Raw genomic sequence first — 23,227 nt, 5'->3', positions numbered from 1 at the left:
GGGAGGCAAGCCTTACAAAAGATTCTTGCAGCTAGACTGCACGTGCTTCCTTTAAAATACTTGTATCCTTCGGTGAAAGTAAGACCAGCAATTACGGAGTGTCGCTGGTGCAGTTCTGAACGCAAAATCTCCTCCTGCTTCCACGGATGGAATGATTCCTCAGTCACACGCACATACACACATCACACGCTGGTGGGGCCCATTACACCAACATTCATTCTCATCAAACTATCCGTGCCTACAGAGAGATCTTCAAATATCCCGAACTACAGTTCTGTTTCCCTTGGATGGAGGAAACCACATCTATTAAACTTTACCCTAACAATTCCTCCATCTGGAGGTCGATCAGATCATTTAGTTGAGTTGGTATTTGATAGTCAAACCCTTCAATTCTTATATTAATCAATAAAACATTACAAGAAATAACCACCCGACACAGTTCTTCAAACAATAATTTTCCTTTATCTAATTAAATTGCAGGTTTAAAATCCTAACAAATATAATATTATCTTTTGTCATAATTACCTATTCTGGCTAATTGTCGTTCTCTAAGTCAGAACTGGTCCTCAGAAATTCATCAGAGATTCTACCGTCCCGTCCTCTGCTGTCAGCGTGGAGTGACGCATAGAGTAGCATCGATCAGGGTACGTCTCGAGCTCATTGGGTGGTAACCTAATTTCCCTCTCTAGACTACTAATATTTATACCAAAATTTACATATACATGTTGCATTTTCTCTATTTCCAGGCCGCTTATTGGTGGAATTCACCCCCGTCCCAAACTTTAAGCAACATTTTAAAAAGTTCACATACGGATGATGTATAAACTAGGCGCATGGGAAAGTCGTTCCCAGGTCAGGAAAGTATCAGTCTATTGTGAATAGGTGGCTTTTGGTTCCCAGATGCAACATTTCTTCCATGTTCAGGGACATTGGCATCTCGCCCAGAGTAGTCTTCATGGACCAGGGTTTGGAGGTTCAAGGAGAGGACACTACGTAGTCAGTGCAGACGCCTTCCTCCATTGCCAATTGCATGAAGTCATGTACTTTAGTGAGGATTCAGTCGGCAGCCATCTTTTAGTAGGCCGAAATAGTCAACTTAAGTAAAGGAAACACAAATCGCAATTAATACATAGAAATGACTAAAACAATGTTATTCCCTCACTAATACCCTTATGTGTATGCATTTATCTAGCCATATGCAACATTTAAAGCCGTTAAATGCTGGTTTATTTAAGCGCAAATCACATTAACATTGCTTAAACTAAACATATAAATTTAATATGCGTTCAAACTTAATCCACTTATTATTTAAGCCATGCAAATGCATTCCCACGTATATTCTCATGGTTAATAAGGTTGGTTAGTTTGTCACAGCACACTGTTTAATCATTAAAATTAATCATTTAGTCGTTTTAATGTAAACTTATATAAATGGATTGGGTATACTAAAATATTTTATTTTACCCGCTCCATCAATCCCCCCTTTGGTGATTTTATCACCACCAAACAACCCACCAAAATTTCAATTTATTTCCCCTTTTGCAGAAATTTGAAATGTCTTTTTGCTTAATTAAAATTCTGTTTCCCTTTCATCTTTTCTCTTGGTTTTATCATACATACTCTCCTTCCACTCTTCCATTTCTATTTCATTGAGATCTTTTTCTGGTTTCTTTTCCCTCTTTTTGTAAATTTCTCTTTTAACCTTCTTTTTATTTCTTCTATATCTACAACATATACATCCTAATCTAAGTAGTAATAATACGAAAATCACACAGGTTAATGGAAATAATATTTTCCCTATTATAGTACTACCTAATTTACCTAAGAAAGCCTTTATAGCAGCCATCTTATTACTAATTCTAGTCCATATACTTTCAACCTCCAGTGGTTTTATTTCATCATGCAATTCTGTAATATTTTTGATATAGACTTTTAAATCTCTGCTTTCGTCAGGAATGTAAGTGCAACAATGTTGAACTTTCAGCATTCCACAGACTCCACCCTCTTTTGCCAATAAAATATCAAGGGCCAGTCGATTTTGCATAATCATAGCACGCATGGCAACTAATTCAGTGTTTACCAATAGAAATCCTCCAGCTGTGCTTGTTGACAAACGATCCACTATAGTGGACAGCTTCCGAATATTATTTGCATTCAAAGATATTCCCACTGCTGGTATCAAGGCTCCAAAAATATCACCTACAATTTCTAACCAAGTTTCTCTTCTGCTACGCATTAGTAGGTTATTTGGTCCACTATTTTCTACTCTATCCATGTGAAAGATCTTTGGAAAGACCAGGCCTACATAACATGTGCCATACCAATGGTCAGGCAGCCTGTAATAAGCCTTGTTCCCACAAATATAATACAATCCAGGAAAAACTGGGTCTTCTCCACCTCTAAATCCCCATCCGGATGCAATGAAGTATGTATCATGACACTCACTTGTCCCTATGTATATGTAATCATATTGGGATCTTTCTCTCATGATGCATAATTTGCCTTTCTGTGGTGAATCTATAGCGATTGTCGGTCTAACATCACCTTGCGTTTCCTTGTTCCCATCTATTGCCCAAATGTTTTCCCCTTCTTTATGTCCTTCTGCATTCTTGTGTATTTTCAATCTTCTCTCCTCAACCATATCCAAGAATGTTTTCTCTTCTGGTTTCAAACTGCAAGTTAAATTGTTCTTAAAAATATATTCTAGAGTTAGTCCTTTAGTTTCTATAAAAATTTCTCCTAATGTATTAGCTTCTTTAGCTGGATTTAATTCTTTGTTCATGGGCAATCGTCCAAGAATATTATCTATGTTAGACAAATTATACTCTAATTTTCCTACTTGATAAAATATACTAGTTAAGACGCTACATGTTATTCCATAGGTTGCTGGGAGGTGATGATAAGTCACCCCTTCTGAAACAGATGCAGGTAATTGCATGCAGACGTAGCAATCCCTTACTTCCATTGTTTTAACATATTCATACAACAATTTTGAAAATACATTACTAGAGAAATCATTTATTGACCTATCTTGATGCACATGCTCTGTGCTTGTTCTGACCGGTATTACTTTTTGTGAGTTTTTCACTATATTAGTCATATTCTCATTATGTCCTGCTAATGTATCTAAAGTTACTTTGAAAGAGATCAAAAGAGCGAGTACGCTCCAAAGAAGCATCAATAGTCCTGTACAACAGCAAAAATGTCTTGCACCATCTTCTCATGAAGGTACATCTACTCTTATTATCATCTATGTTAGCCATCTTGTTAGATCTAGCCGTGTCTTTTGACTTAGCCTCTTCTACTCCGCCTCTTATAGCTTTTCTACAAGAGCTAAAACTTATCAGGTTGTCCAAATACTTCGATTTTCTTATTCAATCCTGTGTATTCCTACAAGGATCGACTGAAATTACTCAGCTTGGCCTTTCGTCGTTTTTCACTTTTTTCTCGTCATCCACATGCAGGATTTCCTGATCTTCCGCTTCTTCTCCAATGTCGGATAAGATAACTCTCAGGATTTCCCCAGTTTCTTCTTCCTTTATCAATTTCAGCCAAGTCTCCTCTGGATTTCCTTGACTATCTGCCTCTTCTCCTTTTTCAGGCAGTGCCACGTACGTCCATTCAGGTGACTTATACTTCTAATTTGGTTTTCTTGCTCGTTTGTTTGCTTCTGATACTTCTATTTCTCCCTCTTTCTCTGGATGCTGACTAGTTACTTCATTCACTTGTTCAGCCTCTGATGGTTTAGCTTGTGTCAATCTGTATCTTAGTTTCTTAATTTTATTGGGCCAAATATCTCCTTTGGCGTTCCTTCTTGCTTTGCCGTCCTTGCCGTTTCTATCCTCGATCCAAGTTCTCTTTCTCAGAACTCGACCTTCTGGAATTTCTGTTTCACTGTCTTCAGATTCTGTTTCATTTGATTTTTCTTTTTCAGAAATCTCCTTTTCCACCTCTTGGGTTGGCCCTACTTCTGTCCCTCCTCGGGTCTCCGGCACGCAATCCTCTTGCTGACTATTTGTCCCTTCACCTAGCTGGGTGTTGCAGTTCCCTACACCTCCTCGGGGATTTTCCGCAATCTGTCCCTCTCTTTCTGCAACTGTCCCTTCTTCTTCTTCCAATATTTTCTCAGGTGGAATTTCTTCTACTCTCTCATCTGGTGTGAATGTTACTTCTGAGTGGATGTTCTTTTCTTTTCTTTTCTTCTTTCTGTGTTCACCACTTGCGTTTTGCTCATCTCCAGAATCTGAAGTATCTGAAATCTGCAATCTTTTCCTCAGAATTTCTTCTCTGGGGGTCTGAACTAGTCTTGGTTTATTCTCCCCCCTTTCAGGATTTTCTTTTGTTTTTATATTCTCATTGCTTGACTCATCACTTGATTCTGATTCGTCAAAGTATTCTTTTCCAATGCCGTCTGCTGGATTTGGAACTCTCAGAGTGTGACTAGCATGTATCCAGTTTTACAGTCCTGCACACTTCACAGCAGTTGTTGTGGTCAAGATGACCTGTCTCGGCCTTCCCCACCTTGGAACCAGGCAATTTCTTCTTCTGTGTACTTTTATCCTCACCCAGTCCCCTGGGCTCAAATCATGGGCTGGATTCTTTTCAAGTGTGGTGGCATCCGCTCCAACCTAGTGAAACACAGAATGAACTGCGTCAGCCAGGCCTTTACAGTAATCCAAAATCATGTCATCAGTTATAGTCATCAGCTTGTTGACTGGCACAAACACGTGTCTCATGGCACGTCCCATGATGATCTCGTGTGGTTCTATCTGGAGTAGACCTAATGGTCATCAAAACCAGAGGCAAGACATCAGGCCATTTCAAACCTGTGGCCAAACACATTTTTCCAATTCTATTTTTGATGGTACCATTCATTTGCTCGACCACACCAGAAGCTTCTGGTCGGTAGGCACAATGCAGTTTTTGTTGTACACCCAATGCTTCACAAATTAGTTTCATGATCTCATTGTAGAAATGTCCTCCTCTGTCTGATTCTATGGTTATTGGGAACCCGTGCCTTGGGATGAATTCCTTCAACAACAGCTTGGCCACTGTGATTCCATCATTTCTTCTGGTTGGGTACGCCTCCACCCACCTAGAGAACAGACAAACTACCACCAAAACATACCTCAGTTTGTTATAAGGGGGCATTTCAATGAAATCTACTTGCATTCTGGTAAAAGGTCCTCCCTCCCGACCTATGGTACCCAGACTCACCACTGTTTTTCATCCAGGATTGTACTGCTGACATGTCAAACATCTCTGACAGAGACTCTCTGCAATCAGCCTGAATTTTGGATTATACCAGGTCTGTTTAAAGGCCCTTATCATGGCATCCCTTCCCAGATGTCCTTGGCCATGATACATCCGTGCCATGGTTGACATCATGCTATCAGGCATTACTGGTCTTCCATCCCGATAGACCCACACATGATCCTTTTCCCTGGGTGCACATCCTGCTTTTACCCACTGCCTCATTTCTTCATCTACTGCCTCATCCTGCAATTGCCTCACTTCATCCCATGTTCCCACAACGTTAGTAAACATTATGGAGCAAAAAGACATTTCCTTTTCCTTTGACCGATTAATGGAATATTTGTTTCGGGCACAATACTGAGCCATGTCATTGGCAAACCGGTTTCCGGTAGTGATGTAATCACTACCTTGTCCATGAGCAGCACATTTTACCACAGCCAACTCTTTGGGCATTTGTATTGCCTCAAGCAATTTTCCAACCACTTCTGCATTCCTTATGGGAGTTCCACTTGAGGTCAGGAAACCTCTTTGCAGCCATAGTTGGCCGAAATCGTGGACAACTCCGAAGCCATACTGGCTATCAGTCATCACAGTTACTCTCGCATTCCTCCCAATCTTGCATGCCTTGGTTAATGCCACTATTTCTGCTACTTGAGCGGATCTAACTCCTTTCAAGGGCGATGCCTCTATAACTGCTGAAACTGTGCATACTGCAAAGGCTGCGCTCAATACTCCTTCATCCGTTCTTAAACAGGATCCATCCACAAAAAACACATTATCACTCTCTGGCAGTGGTAGATCTCTTATGTCAGGACGAGGTTTCGTGCAGTAATCAAGCACATCCAGACAATCATGATCAACTTCTTCTCTTATCTCCACTCTCTCTGCATCAGGCAAAAGTGTAGCTGGATGATTCTCATTCACACATCTTTCCAGACTCACATTGTTTGCACCTAGAATGACTTTTTCATACTTTGTCAGCCGACTATGTGACATGAACGGTGTTCGACTCCTTGTTAAAAGGATCGCCACACTATGGGGTACACACACTCTTACTGGATACCCCATCACAATTCCTTCACTCTGCTCTAGACTTTCAGACATCCTGGCAGACCTATCGCCACTGGATCTAGCATTGACGAGAAATAGGCTATTGGTCTCCTTTGTCTTCCATGTTTCTGTATCAACACTGAAAGTGCACACTCATTTCACTCACTACAGTATAGCTCAAACTCCTTTTCATAGTCTGGCATATCCAGCGCAGGGGCTTCACAGAGACTGTTCTTCAACTGTTTAAATGCTGCCAATTCTTCTTTGTTCAGTTCAAGGGGGTCCTTTACCTCACTTTTCGTCAATTTCACCAATGGTTTGGCAATCAGGGAAAAATTACTTATCCACTGACGACAATAACCAACCATTCCTAGGAACATTCTCACTTCTCTTTGGGTCATTGGATCTCTCATTCCTCTAATGATTCGAATTCTGTCTATGGTTACTTTTCTCAGGCCTTTTTCAATATTATGACCCAAGTATGTCACTTCCTTCTTACAGTATTGCAATTTTGTTGGAGATACCTTAAGCCCTCCATCTGCCAAATGATTTAGCAAAGCTATAGTGTATGTTTCACAAGCTTCACGTGTCTTTGACGCCACCAGTAGGTCGTCAATATACTGGACTAAAACTGAACTCTCAGGCATAGTAAGACTTTCCAGAGATTTCTTTAACAACTGATTGAAAATGGAGGGGCTCTCTGTGTACCCCTGTGGGATTCGGCACCATGCCAAAATACGGTTACCAAACCGAAATGCAAAAAGTGGCTGGCTGTCATGATGCAACGGAATAGAAAAGAAAGCATGACACAAATCAATTACTGTGTACCATTCTGCATCGTGTGGGATCTGATACAAAATCACTGAGGGATTTGGAACAATTGGACAACATGAGACAACGATCTTGTTAATCTTTCTCAAATCTTGCACAATCCTGAATTTCCCACTTGGCTTTTTCAATCCCATGATAGGCGAATTACATGGACTGCTCATTATCTCCCTCAACACTCCTTGCTGGATCATCTTCTCAATCAAAGGGGTTACCCCTGCTATTATTTCTGGGGTCAGTCTGTATTGTGGAATGTTTGGGTACACAGCTCCCTCTTTTACAGCGATTCTCACTGGGTCTACATTTCTCATCAGGCCTACATCTTCCCCAGTGAAGTCCCAGACTGCTGCTTTCACTGTCTGTTTCAATTCTGGGGGTAATTCATCTGGATTAAATACTGCATAGGTCCCAGCAACCTCACACTCTTGGTTAGCTATGGTCATTTTGTACAGAACATCTTCATCTGGTGTTTCAAAGGCTATTCCGTCTGGTGTACAGAATATGGTGCAATTCATCTTACACAACAAATCCCTCCCTAATAGATTCACAGGACTGGTGTCACACACCACGAATCTATGCATGTCTGAAAATTTCCCTATTCTGATCTTTACAGGATCAGTAAGATAAGTTTTAATCTGGGTGTTAGACACACCAACTACTTGGATTGTTTCATCCGAAAGAGGAAGATTTTTCACATCTGCTGATCTGACAGTAGATCATGTAGCTCCAGTATCCACTAGAAAAGTAATGTTTTCATCATTAACTTTCCCATCTACAAATGGTTCTGTCTGATCTATTTCTAGAGATGCGCCAAGTACGGACTCTGCTTCCTCTTTTCGGCACCGTCAATAAATTTCTACGGCCTCACTTTCGTCATTTTGCATCCAATATTGTGACACAGCGCTCGCGCGTTGCGGTTTGTTTACCTGTTCTTCATTGTAGAATCCCGTTTCTTTACTATATCTCTGTGTACTTCGGCTCTGTGGTAAGGGTGGTTTTGGCACCTGATTCTGTAGATGAACAGCCTTCTGCTGCTGCGGCGATGGGCCACTCCCCTCACACTGCACCTGTGGATTTAATGACGGATTTTCATCATTAGCAAGAGGTGGATTTTTACACTCGGATTTCCAATGCCCTAATCTGCCACAGTTGTGACAGGGAAACTTTTTCTTGGCTTCTTCTATGTTACCCTTTTCCTTTCCTGGACCAAACTTTGATTTCATGCCTGGATTATTTGCTTGTTCTATTAGCTGAGCTTCCTGTCTCTCTGCAACCTACACTTGAGCCCACATTGCCTTTTCTTTTAGTTTCCGCTGCTTTGCCTCAATTTCATCACTAAAGTATTTAGCATGCCTCAGGATCTCATCTATTTTCTTGCTCTGCCAGTCCACGGTGTGCTGCTTGATCATGTCCCCAATCTCGGGATGCAAACCATACACAAATCTGAACACAAAATGACTCAGGTCCTTTTCTCCCAGACTGTCATCTCCACTAAACTGTTTAAAAGCCAGAATTAGCCTCTCATAGTATGCGTGGACTGACTCTTTTGCTTCCTGATGTGTTCGATCTATTTTAACCCAATCTGTTTCTTTTGGAGGCACTTTGTTCTTCAGGAAGGCCATAACCTGTTCGTATTTCTTCATGACCTCCGGATCTGGGGCTCCTGTTTGGGGATCTCTCGGGTATTCTTTAGTGGGCCAGTCTATGACTATCTTACATTCTGCCCACAAGTCTGCTGGCACTATTATATCAAACAGACTATTCAAATCAATCCACAGCACTTTTGATAATTTCACAAATCTGTCTACCTGTCTGTACCACTCGACCGGCTTTTCCCGTAATCTAGGGAAGTCATTTGTAAATGACAAAATGTCCTGTCTAGTCCATGGGACATGCACATATCCCCCTCCTGGAATCTCTCTCATAGGGAGCTCCATCATCACTTTCTCCTTTTCTCTCCCAGGAAATGCTGGAAATGTTCTGTCTGAGGTGTCATCCCGCTTCCTATACCACCTGCTTGTTCATTTGTCCACATCTCCCCATTTCCTCAATACTGTGATTATGTCCCTAATCTGCCCTATTCTTCCTGCGGCATTCAGATTCTCAATGTCTTTTTCTGTAAAATCCACTCGGTATGGCTTCTGTAAAGCTTTTACCTTGTCCATGTCCATTCCCATTTCACTGGCTATCTCTGCTAATCTGTCATGTGAATTTTTCGCTCTCCAAGTGACACTCTTACACAGGAATAATAACTCCTCATCCTGGTAATTTTTCAACTTTTCTGTGGGGATTGTCCCTACTATCAATTCTTCTAACACCATCCTCAATTTAGCCACATCAATGGTATGAGATTCTTTTTCTTTATCCTGCAAACCTTTTAGCCAGTCATTCAATTCTTCAGTAGTTATGCTCACTGATTTCTCTGCATTCCCTGGTTCTGTCAGTCTCTGTGGTTCTAACATCGATCCTTCTACCCTTCTGCTTCTCTCAGCAGTATCAGAACAATAAAATGGGTTCTTTGACACATGTAGTTCACCTTTACCCATAGCATGTCCCCAGGAACTTTCTTTCGTTTTCATCAGGGGCTGGTCTGCCTGTCTTTGGTTCACATACGGAACTGTTAGTCCATGCTCACTGTTTTTCTGCTTCTCAAAAATAGGCATAACAGGACTTATGGTCACAGGGACTGTAACTGCTTCCAGATTTTTCGTCAATTCCCTTATTTTCTCTGTCAATTCTAATGTGGTTTCTGCTAGTGCTCTAGAATGTTCGTTCTCAACCTTATTTCCTTTTTCTTTAAGTGAATTTCCTCTTTTCACTTCTGGGGTCATAACTTCTGTTTTAATGATTCTCAGAGTCTCCCTTACTGGCGTGCCTGTGGTTGGCGTTTCTGGTTCCTGGCTGTACGGAGGCGGGCTCTTGTAAAACATATCATCTAGGACATCATCATCAGTTTCATTAGCCCCATACCTCCGGGTTTCTACATGATTTCTCTTTTCTAGGCATTTCCTTCCTCCATTTTCTCCTTCTGTTCTAACGGGAAATAATCCTTCTGTCATACTAGCATCTCGCAACCTTCTCATTCGATCACTATGAGTTTCCCGATCATTTGGCCATCCAAACATGTACCGGTATCTAGTGCCATTTCTCTGCTTTTCTCGCTCATGCATCTCATCTTCCCACTCTGTTAATGCCTCGAACTGTGTAGGCCTAGGTCGCGGATCTAAGCTTATCATCCTCTCCCGTAAGTTCCTTAATATTGCCAAATTAAAAGACCCATCCTCTGGAAATGCTAGGACTCCGTCCTCCTTTGTATACTTTGCCCAATTGTCTAACCAGATACAAGTATGGTACCCATATTTCGCAACCATGAAGGATGCGGGGGTCTTTGCCGGAGGGAGTAACTGTGCTTCCCTAGTCACAATCTCCTTGTCTTTCACAAACAAATTTCTTATTTTACTAAACACAGATTTTTGCTTTTTCTCGGGTGAATGATAATACATCTTCCTGTCTTTTCTGAACCCTTTAGTCCTTTTTTTACCACTGTCCGATCCCTAGTCCAATAGTAACGCGACTCTTACTCTCGCACCAATCCTGGCGCGTCTACGTCACTGTCACAATCTCCAATCCTTGCGCGACTCACACTAACACACCAATCCTGGAGCGTCTACGTCGCTGTCACAACTTCCAATCCCTGCGCGACTCACACTAACACACCAATCCTGGAGTGTCTACGTCACTGACTAGCTGCCCAATCACAGAGCGGTCCTCCTGACGTCAACAGTCGCTGCAGCAGCTTCTGCTCCTATCTCCTGTCAACAGTCTACCCCTCCTTTACAAGACTACTCGGTAGACTTTGTTTCGATTTTACAATACTTGTTAGTTACAACATACAAACATCTCCATTGTCTGCTCCGCTAACCACAGAATAGTAAAAGATCTTTCCCACGAGAATTCTGCTTCCCGAGAGCAGCGCTTACCTCTGCCCTACTACAGAATCATTACATTCGTTGGCAAAGTAGCACATCCCTCTACTTTACCCTTCTTTCAAACATCAATTAACTGTTTTCTCCGGTATTAAAACACATAAGTGGAAACGCAATGCTCCTGAGAAATAAAACCAGAGTTCTGCAATTAATTCAAATGCTTATTTCATTCACGCACTTTCACACAATTAAAGACCGTTCATTCACCCAGAATCCTGCTTTCTCGAGAACAGCGAACAGTCTGTCCTACTACACAATTATAACATACGTTAACAAAGCAGCGCTTACCTCTACTTTGTCCTTCTAACAAGCTCAGAGAACACCTGCTACCTTTTCAGTAAAAAGCATTATCGGCATACCATTTGGTTTCCTGGTACTTTAGACCAAAATTTCACAGATAACTCTTTGCTATCATATGCACTTTACACAGAAATTGTCTCTAATGGCAACACACAACGATGTCACTGAATCGAACCCAGACAATGCGACGCGCAACTTCAATTTTACACGTTTTCCTGTGTACCTACGGGCAACCACAATTCCGTCTTTCCCGAGAACAGTGCTTACCTCTGTCCTACTACGGAACTGTCCCCGACTTCTTACATCCCAGAAGCCGTACAGACTACATAGAACTCAATACGACTTCAACATATAGTGTTAATACATACATCAATACCAATTAATAATCGATAAGCTATATATACATGCCAAATCATTAAACCAAAACAATAAAAACCATCTCTAGCTACCAAGAATACTGGTGCAGTTCTGAACGCAAAATCTCCTTCTGCTTCCACGGATGGAATGATTCCTCAGTCACACGCACATACACACATCACACGTTGGTGGGGCCCATTACACCAACATTCATTCTCATCAAACTATCCGTGCCTACAGAGAGATCTTCAAATATCCCAAACTACAGTTCTGTTTCCCTTGGATGGAGGAAACCACATCTATTAAACTTTACCCTAACAATTCCTCCATCCGGAGGTCGATCAGATCATTTAGTTGAGTTGGTATTTGATAGTCAAACCCTTCAATTCTTATATTAATCAATAAAACATTACAAGAAATAACCACCCGACACAGTTCTTCAAAGAATAATTTTCCTTTATCTAATTAAATTGCAGGTTTAAAATCCTAACAAATATAATATTATCTTTTGTCATAATTACCTATTCTGGCTAATTGTCGTTCTCTAAGTCAGAACTGGTCCTCAGAAATTCATCAGAGATTCTACCGTCCCGTCCTCTGCTGTCAGCGTGGAGTGCCGCATAGAGTAGCATCGATCAGGGTGCGTCTCGAGCTCATTGGGTGGTAACCTAATTTCCCTCTCTAGACTACTAATATTTATTCCAAAATTTACATATACATGTTGCATTTTCTCTATTTCCAGGCCGCTTATTGGTGGAATTCAGCCCCGTCCCAAACTTTAAGCAACATTTTAAAAAGTTCACATACGGATGATGTATAATCTAGGCGCATGGGAAAGTTGGTCCCAGGTCAGGAAAGTATCAGTCTATTGTGAATAGGTGGCTTTTGGTTCCCAGATGCAACATTTCTTCCATGTTCAGGGACATTGGCATCTCGCCCAGAGTAGTCTTCATGGACCAGGGTTTGGAGGTTCAAGGAGAGGACACTACGTAGTCAGTGCAGACGCCTTCCTCCATTGCCAATTGCATGAAGTCATGTACTTTAGTGAGGATTCAGTCGGCAGCCATCTTTTAGTAGGCCGAAATAGTCAACTTAAGTAAAGGAAACACAAATCGCAATTAATACATAGAAATGACTAAAACAATGTTATTCCCTCACTAATACCCTTATGTGTATGCATTTATCTAGCCATATGCGACATTTAAAGCCATTAAATGCTGGTTTATTTAAGCGCAAATCACATTAACATTGCTTAAGCTAAACATACAAATTTAATATGCGTACAAACTTAATCCACTTATTATTTAAGCCATGCAAATGCATTCCCACGTATATTCTCATGGTTAATAAGGTTGGTTAGTTTGTCACAGCACACTGTTTAATCATTAAAATTAATCATTTAGTCGTTTTAATGTAAACTTATATAAATGGATTGGGTATACTAAAATATTTTATTTTACCCGCTCCATCATCGCCTCTGCCATTACAAGCATGAAACACTGGTCCACGTCTTACTATGCTGTCCTGCCATGTTGTCAATCCACCGAATCCATCTAAGACCCATTCTCCTCCAACTGGGCACGCGGACGGCTAAGGAGGCAGTCCTTCAGCTATATTTACTGGACACGGTGAAGCACATGGATAATTTTGCTAAGTTCATCTATCATGCCCGACAAGCCCTAATGGACAGGCCAATCATGGCACAGCATGGTATTCATCTGGAGGAAGGCACTATGCATGCTGCCCCCCACTAAAAACTTGCCCAGTGCAGCCAAAGGAAGAACATTTTATTGTGCCTCAGAAAACGAAACACCAAATGGTGGTTTCAGAATTAAGCCGTATATATATATTATCATTTTATACAATTTTAATTATTCTCTTTACATTGAATGTTTCTTTTTTGTATTGGTTTTTATTAATCACAAACATAAAATTGTCATTGTCAAATTGTCATTGTCATATTTAAATCAAGCAATGCATTATTTTAACTAAATAAGCTTGACTAAAGGAAAGGAAATTTAAGGGACAAATCACATAACAAACTTCATCGAGGTTACAGTTGCGCAGATGGCCATGGACTTTCGTCTTCCTTAATATAACACACCAGGCAGGCAACTAGAGCCAAATTTCGGGGGGAGGGGGCTGAAAAAGATTTCGGGGGGGGGGGGTGTAAAGTGGGGAATCGTATCCAATTTGAGTAGAACGAAGTAAGCAGGAAGCGGATTGTAATCCAGAAAGTAGTTTATTACCAATCCAGCTAAACACGGGAGTACTGCTGCTCTTGACAAAGTACAACTGTAGAAATGCCAAGTAACTGTAAAGCCTTACCGAGCGGACGCAGCACGAGAGATGCAACCTCAAACAAAAACATGTTTGAAGATACACTCACGAGCAGCATCCGCACGAGTGCAGAATACACAGCATGACAGAGGAATAAACATGAAAGAAATACCAAAGCAAAACATGACATAAATAAAGAATGAAACCATACCTTTACATCATCTCCTTTCCCATAAAAATGAAAAATAAAGTCTAAAAATGAAAAGGTATTTTACGACATATAGTAATCCTTGAATCTAGTAGGAATGGAACAATTGCGGTAAGATTTACATAAGTTAGCGGTCGTACTTGAAGAAGTAACTCTAGGTTGACAAACAGGAGACACTTGTGAAGAAGCAGAAGTGACCATTGAAGAGGATAAATCCTGAGAGACAACATTGTCAGATGAAGCTCCTAAAGGAAAATGTGAACAGTCATAATCATCTGTGGCAGAGCTCTTGCAAGTAATAATTCTGTTGGCCTGTGCTTGTGAAATTTTAACCACAGCTCTTTTACTCCACCATCCTTTCCTTCCCAAAAAAAGTGAACCTTTTGAGGTTTTGACAATTTGAATAGGTAAAGAAAATTTAGATTCTCCTTTCATAACCTTTTTTGGGTTCTTGAGCAAAACCCAATCTCCAATCTGAAAATCTTTAGAGAGTAAAGAACATTGCGAATCAAAATATTTATTTTGAACGTTCTGTTTGATGAATACATTTTTCTTCAGCGTAACTTTGTCCTGACAAGCCAAACATGAAGTATCATCCTTCTTGATAAGACCAGTTATCCAGTTAGGACAAATGTTACCATTTGGATTTCTTTTTTTAAGCAGTCTGAAAGGAGAAATACCCGTTGTGGAGTGAGGAGTGACCAAATAGGACCAAATGTTCTTTCTTAAAAATAATTCAACAGGAAGGTTACAAGCTAAAGCTGATTGAATACCCTCCTTTAAAAATCTGTTCATTCTTTCAATGAGTCCATTCGATGATGGAGAGTAGGGAGCCACTTTTAGATGTTTGACATCATGAGCTTTGAAGAAATCTTGTATGATTATTGAGCAAAAATGCGAACCATTATCTGTAACAACCTCTTTAGGAGAACCTTCTGATTGAAAAACTCTGTTCAAGAATTTTATAACAGCAATGGAATTAGGAGAATCACAAAAATCAAAATCGACCCATTTTGAGTGATAGTCAATGAGCGAAACGATGTACCGTTCACTGCTGGGAAGAAGATTGAACGGGCCAGCAAAGTCCATAGCAATCTTTACCCATGCCCCCTCAGGTACAGGTACAGGGTGAAGAGGGAGTTTGCTGATCTTCCAATGCTTATCAGAAAGTAAACAAGTTTCACATGCATCAATCCACTGAGTGACATCTCTGTCCAAAGCAGTCCACCAAAAATGTTCCTTAAGTTTTCTACAAGTTGCTCCAACTCCTAGATGTCCATCATGAGCAGATTCAATTAATTTACTTTGAATAGAAGAGGGAGGAATACATTGGTCACCACGCATCAAAATTTCATTAACAATAGAAAGGTCATCTGAAACTTGAGCATATGACTTTAATGAAGCAGGAAGGGAACGTTCTCTGGGCCAGCCAGAAATAATCATATTCCTGACTGCTTGTAAAATTTGGTCATTATCATATGCCTGAAGCCAATCAGATTGTGACAATGCGGGAAAAGTGGACAAAGAGACATTAATAGATGCCACTACACATTCTACTTCATCAAATTTTGGGTCAGGAAGATCATCTTTTAAGGGAAGTCTAGAAAGACAATCCGCTCTGACATTGAGACCACCAGAAATATGTCGAATAGTGAAATTATATTCATGTAGTCTGGAAAGGATGCGTACTAATCTAGCAGAGGCTTTACCAGTACCATTTCCGTTGAGAAGATGCAATAGGGGTTTATGATCACTTAACAGTATAAAATGGCACCCCCAAATAAAACTTTTAAACTTTTCAACGGCCCAGGAGCAGGCAAGTGCCTCTCTCTCTATGGTGCTGTAATTTCTTTCAGCAGAAGAGAGAGACCTAGAGGCGAAACCTATAGTGTTCTCTTTTGCACCAAACCATTGACATAAAACAGCTCCCAAACCCAATTGACTTGCGTCAACAGAAATGTGGCATTTGACCCCAGGGGTGAATGAATATAAAACTGGGGAATTAGAGATAACCTTTTTGATTAAATTGAAGGAAGTATCCAATTCCTGAGACCAAATACATTTCTCATTTTTCTTTAGAAGATTACGTAATGGTTGTACTATTTGGGAAGAAGCTTGAATGAACCTTGAGTAATATTCCGTCATGCCTAAGAAGGATTTAAGAGCATCTTTATCTTTGGGTACCTGAACATTAGAAATGGCCAGGGTAAGAGAAAATTTTGGCTTGATACCATTTGAGGAAATAGAATGACCTAAGTAATCCACCTCAGATTTGAAAAATGTACATTTGTCTTGACCTAATGTGATGCCTGCATCTCTAAAGCGTGTAAGGACTTCTTTGAGTGTTTGAATATGTTCATGTTTATTTTTAGAAAAAATTAGAACATCATCCTGGTAGGCCTGAACACATTTGATGTTTTTAAGTAGACAATCCATAAATTTCTGAAAGACGCTGGCCGCGGAGGCTAGCCCAAAAGGTAATCTTAGATATTTATATGCTCCAAAATGAGTAATGAAAGTTGTCAAGGTGGTGGACTGGGGAGACAGGGGAATTTGATGGTATGCACTGCGAAGGTCAAGTAAGGTGAAATATGTTGAACCATTAATACCAGTTAGAAGATCTTGAATTTTGGGAAGGGGATGACAATCAATGAGTATATTTTGATTGAGGGAGCGAAGGTCAGCACAGAGACGGATACTGGAATCTTTCTTCCTTACAATCACGATGGGACTAACCCACTGAGAAGAGTCCGTTGGTTCAATAATACCTTCTGATACCATTTTTTCTAATAAACTTTTTAAATCATCTCTTACACTAAGAGGAGTGGACCTGAGTTTATGTGCAACAGGTATAGCGCCTGGTTTAAGTTTAATCAAATGTTCAAATTTTTTGATTTTACCTATTTTTGAATTAAAAACTCGAGGGAATTGTGTGACAATGTCATTAATAATTTGTTCATTATCATCTGAAATAGATGCAATATCTGTATCATTAACTTGAACAGGATTTTCTGATCCAGGGACAAGTTTCAAACCCATTTTTGCTAAGTCCTGCCAGCCTACTATGTTTTTACCATTTACTGCAACGTATACTTTAGTAATAGTTTGTCTACCAAGACACAAGATATTTGACATGAAAAATCCAAGCATGTCTATGTCTGTGCCTCCATATGCTTTAGGAACAATATCAAGTTTTGAAAGAGACATAAATGCAGCCCATAATCTTTCAAATAGAACGTTAGATATGATGGTAACAGGAGCACCTGAGTCCGCCATCATGTCAATTGATTTGTCATCAATGATAACTACACATGTTGGATCCTTAGCACGTTCATGGGTGGATAAATCCTCACAAGAATCAATGGCTAAAATTTCCCTTTTTGCAATGTTATTTGAGGATAAATCTATAGTATTAATATTCATATTTTGTAATGAGGCCTCAAGAGGAGCAACATCAAATGAGGGAGCATTAAGTTCTGGATATTGAAATTCTTGTGAGGAAATAGAACCAACATGCACAGATCGTTTGCCTCTACAAACCGAGCTAAAGTGCCCTATTTTGTTGCAATTTGTGCATTTCTTTCCTAAGGCGAAACACATGGGACTATTGCTGAGATGTGTCCTAGAGCCACATCTGTAACAAATAGTTGTAGGTTTCTTATGGAATGGTTTTGAAAATGTGTTTTTCACAGCAATAGCATTCACAAACATGTCATTTTGTACCAAATTTACGGGTGTAACATTTTCATTTGCAATACATTTCGATGAAATAATGCTTCTTTCAATACTTTTAGCCATATCAATAACTTCTGAAAGGGTAGGATCTCTACAGCTTAAAATACGCTCCTGAATTTTCTTGTGATAGCAACTACATACAAATTGATCCCTTATGTACATATCCAATGAGGCACCAAAATTACAATCAGCTGATAAATTTCTAAGGACAGAGATAAAGTCTTCTACAGTTTCATCACAATTTTGTTTACATTTCATGAAATTAAAGCGCTCAAGCATGACATTTGGTTGTTCCAGGAATTTTTTGTTGAGTCTCTGAATGGCGTCAGTATATACATTCCAACCATCACCATTCCCAGGAGGAGGTATCGTGGTTGGTAAGTTATCAAAGATCTGACGACCAGCTTTTCCCAAGTGACTATAAACTATTGCTAATTTCCGTTTGGCCGGATATTCTTCTGCATCAATTGCAATTAAATAGCTTTCAAAGCTACGAAACCATGTCTTCTAAGGTTCAGCAGATTTGCCATTAACAGGCAGAAAATTGTTTAACTGTACGATTTGCTGGTTGTTTGCCATGTTAAATAAATGTTATCAATTCTTTTCTTGCTTATTTTAAATATATGTATATATATATATATTTTTTTTATATTTCCTTTGAATATATTTGAAAAGCAGTTGAATAAATACTTTCTTCCTTTAATTTCCTTAGGTTTGTTAAAATGTTATATCCCTTTTTGAGATTACATTTTAAATAAAGTACATACCATGTCAGGTGCTTTGCATAATGAAAAATGGCTGATTTCGTTGTTTGCAGCAAGTTTCGGTTGAGAAATCTGCTAACTCTCTGTTTCTCAACTATAACGAGTGAGCATCCGTTTATGAAGCCTCTTTTTTTTTTTTTTTTATTGAAACTGACACCACCGCTGCGTGAAACGCGATGATGTAGGAGATACAGGTGCAGGGAAGCGAAGCCTCTCTTTTAACAGTCAGGGTTGAAACTGATGCGAAGCTTTTCCTTTGACTATCAGCGTCAATATGTTGAAGACCATTTCCCCATTCCTTGTGATGTCGTCATCACGTTGTTTTTGAGCCTTCAATCCGGATGTCTTCCGTTGCAGGGATCAACAAAAGTGCTCAAAATTCAGTAAAAACTGAACCACGGGTCGTTTTTTCTTCAAATAAAGCTCGTTTGGATCCCCAAATCCAAGCGCAATGATGAAAGCGGCAATACAAGGTAGGACAACTTCATTTGTTACGAGTACGTAGCCCGTAGCCTTTTAAAGTTGTCTTTTGGTGAAAAGCTGGAAAATCCCGTCGCCAAATGTAAAGTGGGGAATCGTATCCAATTTAAGTAGAACGAAGTAAGCAGGAAGCGGATTGTAATCCAGAAAGTAGTTTATTACCAATCCAGCTAAACACGGTAGTACTGCTGCTCTTGACAAAGTACAACTGTAGAAATGCCAAGTAACTGTAAAGCCTTACCGAGCGGACGCAGCACGAGAGATGCAACCTCAAACATAAACATGTTTGAAGATACACTCACGAGCAGCGTCCGCACGAGTGCAGAATACACAGCATGACAGAGGAATAAACATGAAAGAAATACCAAAGCAAAACATGACATAAATAAAGAATGAAACCATACCTTTACAGGGGGGGGGGGGCTAAGTCTTCCAGCCATAGGTAGAATGGCTGTAAGAAGGGGTGAAAATACAACAAAAGCCTCATTAACGAGTAAATGGTCTTTTAAAGACCCGTGAAGTACTCTGGTGCGGCTGCAATTAGACGGACGCCAGCCCGCGAGACTGTCTCAGCCGGGCTGTCACACACGACGGGGGGGGGGGGGGGGTGAAGCCCGGTGAGCCCAATGGGTGTTGCGCGCCTGTAACACACACACACTCAAATTAAGTTTACAATTTAGGAAATCTTTCAGTTAAACATCTATACGAATATGTAAGAGGTTGAGAGAAAAATAACCATGACTACATATGCTTAACTTCAGCTTAAAGCCGCGAATTCAGCACCAGAAAGATTAGCAGTGCGCCACGCGTACTCTGCGTACTGGCGTGAATGGCTGCGATGGATCAGGAAGCTGCGAAGTGAGAACATCCTAGCAAGATTCAGCTCTATTGCGCATGCTTAGTTAGGGGCGGTGCGCGTGCTGCGGGAGGGTCGCACGCGCGTTTGTAAACAATCCCGACCACGCCTTCATATTATTTTAGCACTCCCAATTCCCTCCAGCTCTCCCAGAGCGGGCCGGGCTATGGCCAATGATGGATGATCCTGATCACCAATGGCGTATGTGAATTTTCCTTAGCAACTGGGCAGACAGCCAATCAGCGGATCCAGGGGCGTGACTGTAGCTGTCAGAGCTGAGTGGAAGCTGCGGGCAGTAGGTACGGTGTAATTGCTGCGTGCGGAGGTGAGTTGGACGGAGTAGCGGTGTACCTGCGGGATAGGCGAGCTGCTTTTACCTCTGGGAGAGAGTGCAGGGTCCGCGCCACTGCTTTAAGCCTACAGACCTCGTGGACCTCGGAGGCAGCAGCTTCCATTTACCAGCGAGAGTCGGACCAGCCAGAGCTGAGCGTGCGGGCGACTCCCGCTGATCAGCTGGGAGAAGAGACAGCTACACTTGTTCAGATCCTCCCTGATCTAGGAGCCCCACACCCGCCAGTATTGGGGGAGCGAGCTGTGAGCTTTTTTCAAAGTCACACCGCTCCCATGTGTCACCTTTCAAAGGTTTCCCACTGGGCACTTGCTTTCGTGGGTAACTCGCATACAGTCCTCTCCCACGGGCAAGCTATTCCTATGATAGACCCACTCCCACCGCCCTCACCACCTTGGGTGACCCCTTCCCAGGTGTGGCCCATTCCCGCGGATGACTCACTGCGCTGTACGCTCTCCTCCACCTAGCGACCCTTTCCCAGCTGGGGAACGACCTCCTCCGACGTGTGACCTACTTGCTTGAGTACCAACGCATGTGCGACATACTATTCCTATGGGGGTGGGAAAAAGGGGTACTCCTAGTCTCCCACGGGCCAACCAGTGCCACAACAGTAGTAGTAGGCGATACCCCCACAGTGCACCAACGAGTCCCCCTTACCCAACTCATCCTTGTGACTACTCGTGGACATTATAGTGTTAGACCAGTCGAGAGTTGCCCTACTTGACTTTGACCCAGTCACCCTAACTCGTAGGCTGGACTGAAAATGTGACCTTTCCTGTCATTATCACGCGCTCTGTAAAATCTACCCCTCACTTTTTTGTCATTTTTTTTTTTTTTTTTTTAGAAGTTCGTCAAACTGGATCCGAAATCTAGAGTTTCATGATAGCAGCCTGCGGCAAGTGGCGCTATACAAAACACCATTGATAAATACACTTCCTTGGATTTTTTTATTTGCTGTCCTGAAAGCTTAACGGTGAAACGGATTGGCAGCAGTGGTGCCGGTGTTGCGCGTGATCTACAACCTACTAGCAACAATACTGGACCTCGGTAAGGCGGTGTTTTTTCGCTTCCAACTTTTTCAAGGTTTGTGGGTGAAGAGAACGAACATCTGACGTTGACGACGCCGTGATTGTCATTAAAAACGCATGCCTCGTTGTTGGAGAGAGGATCATGAACATTTGTATAATTCAAAACATCCTGACTCTAATCTAAGCGAATATTTGGGAAAACGCTAGCTGGGCATCATACACGCCATATTACTTTCAAAGCCTGATCGGATCTAATGTTAAACATGCCCATGCATGTTCATACATCCCTTGGATTCAGGATGGCGGTGCTCCTTAGGTCACCTTCCACAGTGGGCTAAAAAGGCAGACTATTTGCATTTTTAATAACTTTTTCCTTGGAGAGTATGACCCACCGCGGAAGCCCCGTGAAACCCTACGATTTCTTGCTCAAGTTTCTGCTGGTCGGAGACAGTGATGTGGGCAAAGGGGAGATTTTGGCCAGCCTGCAAGATGGAGCCACGGAGTCACCCTATGGCTACAACATGGGTGAGTACTGTCGCATGTACATAACATGTCAATGGTTTTTATCGTTGTAGAATCTCTTGCGCTTACAGTAATTCATGAGTTACCCCTTACATGTATTCGGTATGCCTACGTTTTCTTTACTACATAATGCTTTCTATGGTCTTACATTTTTGACAGATAAGAAAAAAGGATTTGCGTAGGATCACAAACTTTTGGTTATTTGACAGTGCTTAATTTGAATAAGTGCTAGGGCCCAAGTTTTGGCCAGAAGGCTGCAGCCGACCCGATTTAACGTACTAGTGACAATTACAAAGATTACATCGTTTTGTTTTCACCTAATGCCTCTTTAATTCACCTCCAGACAATCCCTGCCCCTCAATCTTACTTTTGCAGGTTCTTTTTCATCCCAGCATTCTCCATTTGTTATGATTTTTCCTCCTTTCTCTTCCTCCTTGCATGTTTTTCTCTCTCTTCCACAGGGTCAAAGTCTGATAAGGAAACATTAGTGCCGGTGGGCTCCACCTGCAACCACCAGCTCAAATTAAGCACAGTAAAAGCCGAAGGTTCTAAATTCTCTTAGTGCATTGCTGAAATGGGCAGACTTGTTTGCAGTGCTCCTTCTGTATTATTGAAAGTGTTGTAAAAATTCCCTTGCACAGTCGTAGTGGGGCATGCCTTATTTTTGCATGAGCCATACTTTATGGAACTTCGCTTGTGCACATCCTCATTCTTTCCTTTCAATATAGATGCACTTAAAAGAATTGTTACTTCTACAAAACCACCCAGATCGCTAAACTTTCACCTTGAAAAATAATAATTCTCTCCTAACTCTTCTGAACATTACCAAGCTACCCCTCAACTTAAGCCACTTCCCAGAGGTCCTAAAGCTAGACAGAGAAGATCCTACCCCTACTGGAAAACAAACCATGGATCCTAAAGACCTCACCAACTTCTGCCTTTTCATCCTTCTACACTTTATAGGAAGAATTTCTGAAAAAAGAAGCCTGCACCCATATAGAGAAGCAGGTCACCAACAATCTTCGTAGAACTACCAATCCATTTTCAGATCAGTCTAAGCACAGGGATAGCTGCTCTTCAAGTAGAGGACAAGCCTTCCTCAACAGTGACAGAAACAACCTCCACTTCTGGATACTGCTCTATCTTTTATTTATTTTTTAAAATATATTTTTATTAGTTTCGTAAAATCAGAATAATCATTGTTTGATTCACATACAGTTCCATGTTA

The 23,227-nt window shown here is 41.1% G+C and overlaps 1 protein-coding gene across 1 annotated transcript in view; it reads left to right on the top strand.

Annotated features, from left to right (window-relative positions):
* The first annotated feature begins 20,251 nt into the window (after nt 1-20,251).
* The window catches only part of RAB40B (RAB40B, member RAS oncogene family), a 291,119-nt gene continuing 288,143 nt past the window's right edge, over nt 20,252-23,227 (top strand). The window contains exons 1-2 of the mRNA XM_085616788.1: nt 20,252-20,425; nt 21,294-22,002. Coding sequence (XP_085472914.1) covers nt 21,861-22,002 — 142 coding nt within the window. The 5' untranslated portion in view covers nt 20,252-20,425; nt 21,294-21,860. The remainder of the gene's footprint in view (nt 20,426-21,293; nt 22,003-23,227) is intronic.

Source organism: Triturus cristatus, chromosome 7 (genome assembly GCF_964204655.1).
Source record: "Triturus cristatus chromosome 7, aTriCri1.1, whole genome shotgun sequence".
In the NCBI taxonomy this organism is placed as follows: Eukaryota; Metazoa; Chordata; class Amphibia; order Caudata; family Salamandridae; genus Triturus; species Triturus cristatus.
The sequence above is the reverse complement of the archived record's forward strand: the minus strand, read 5'-3'. Positions and strand labels throughout refer to the sequence as shown.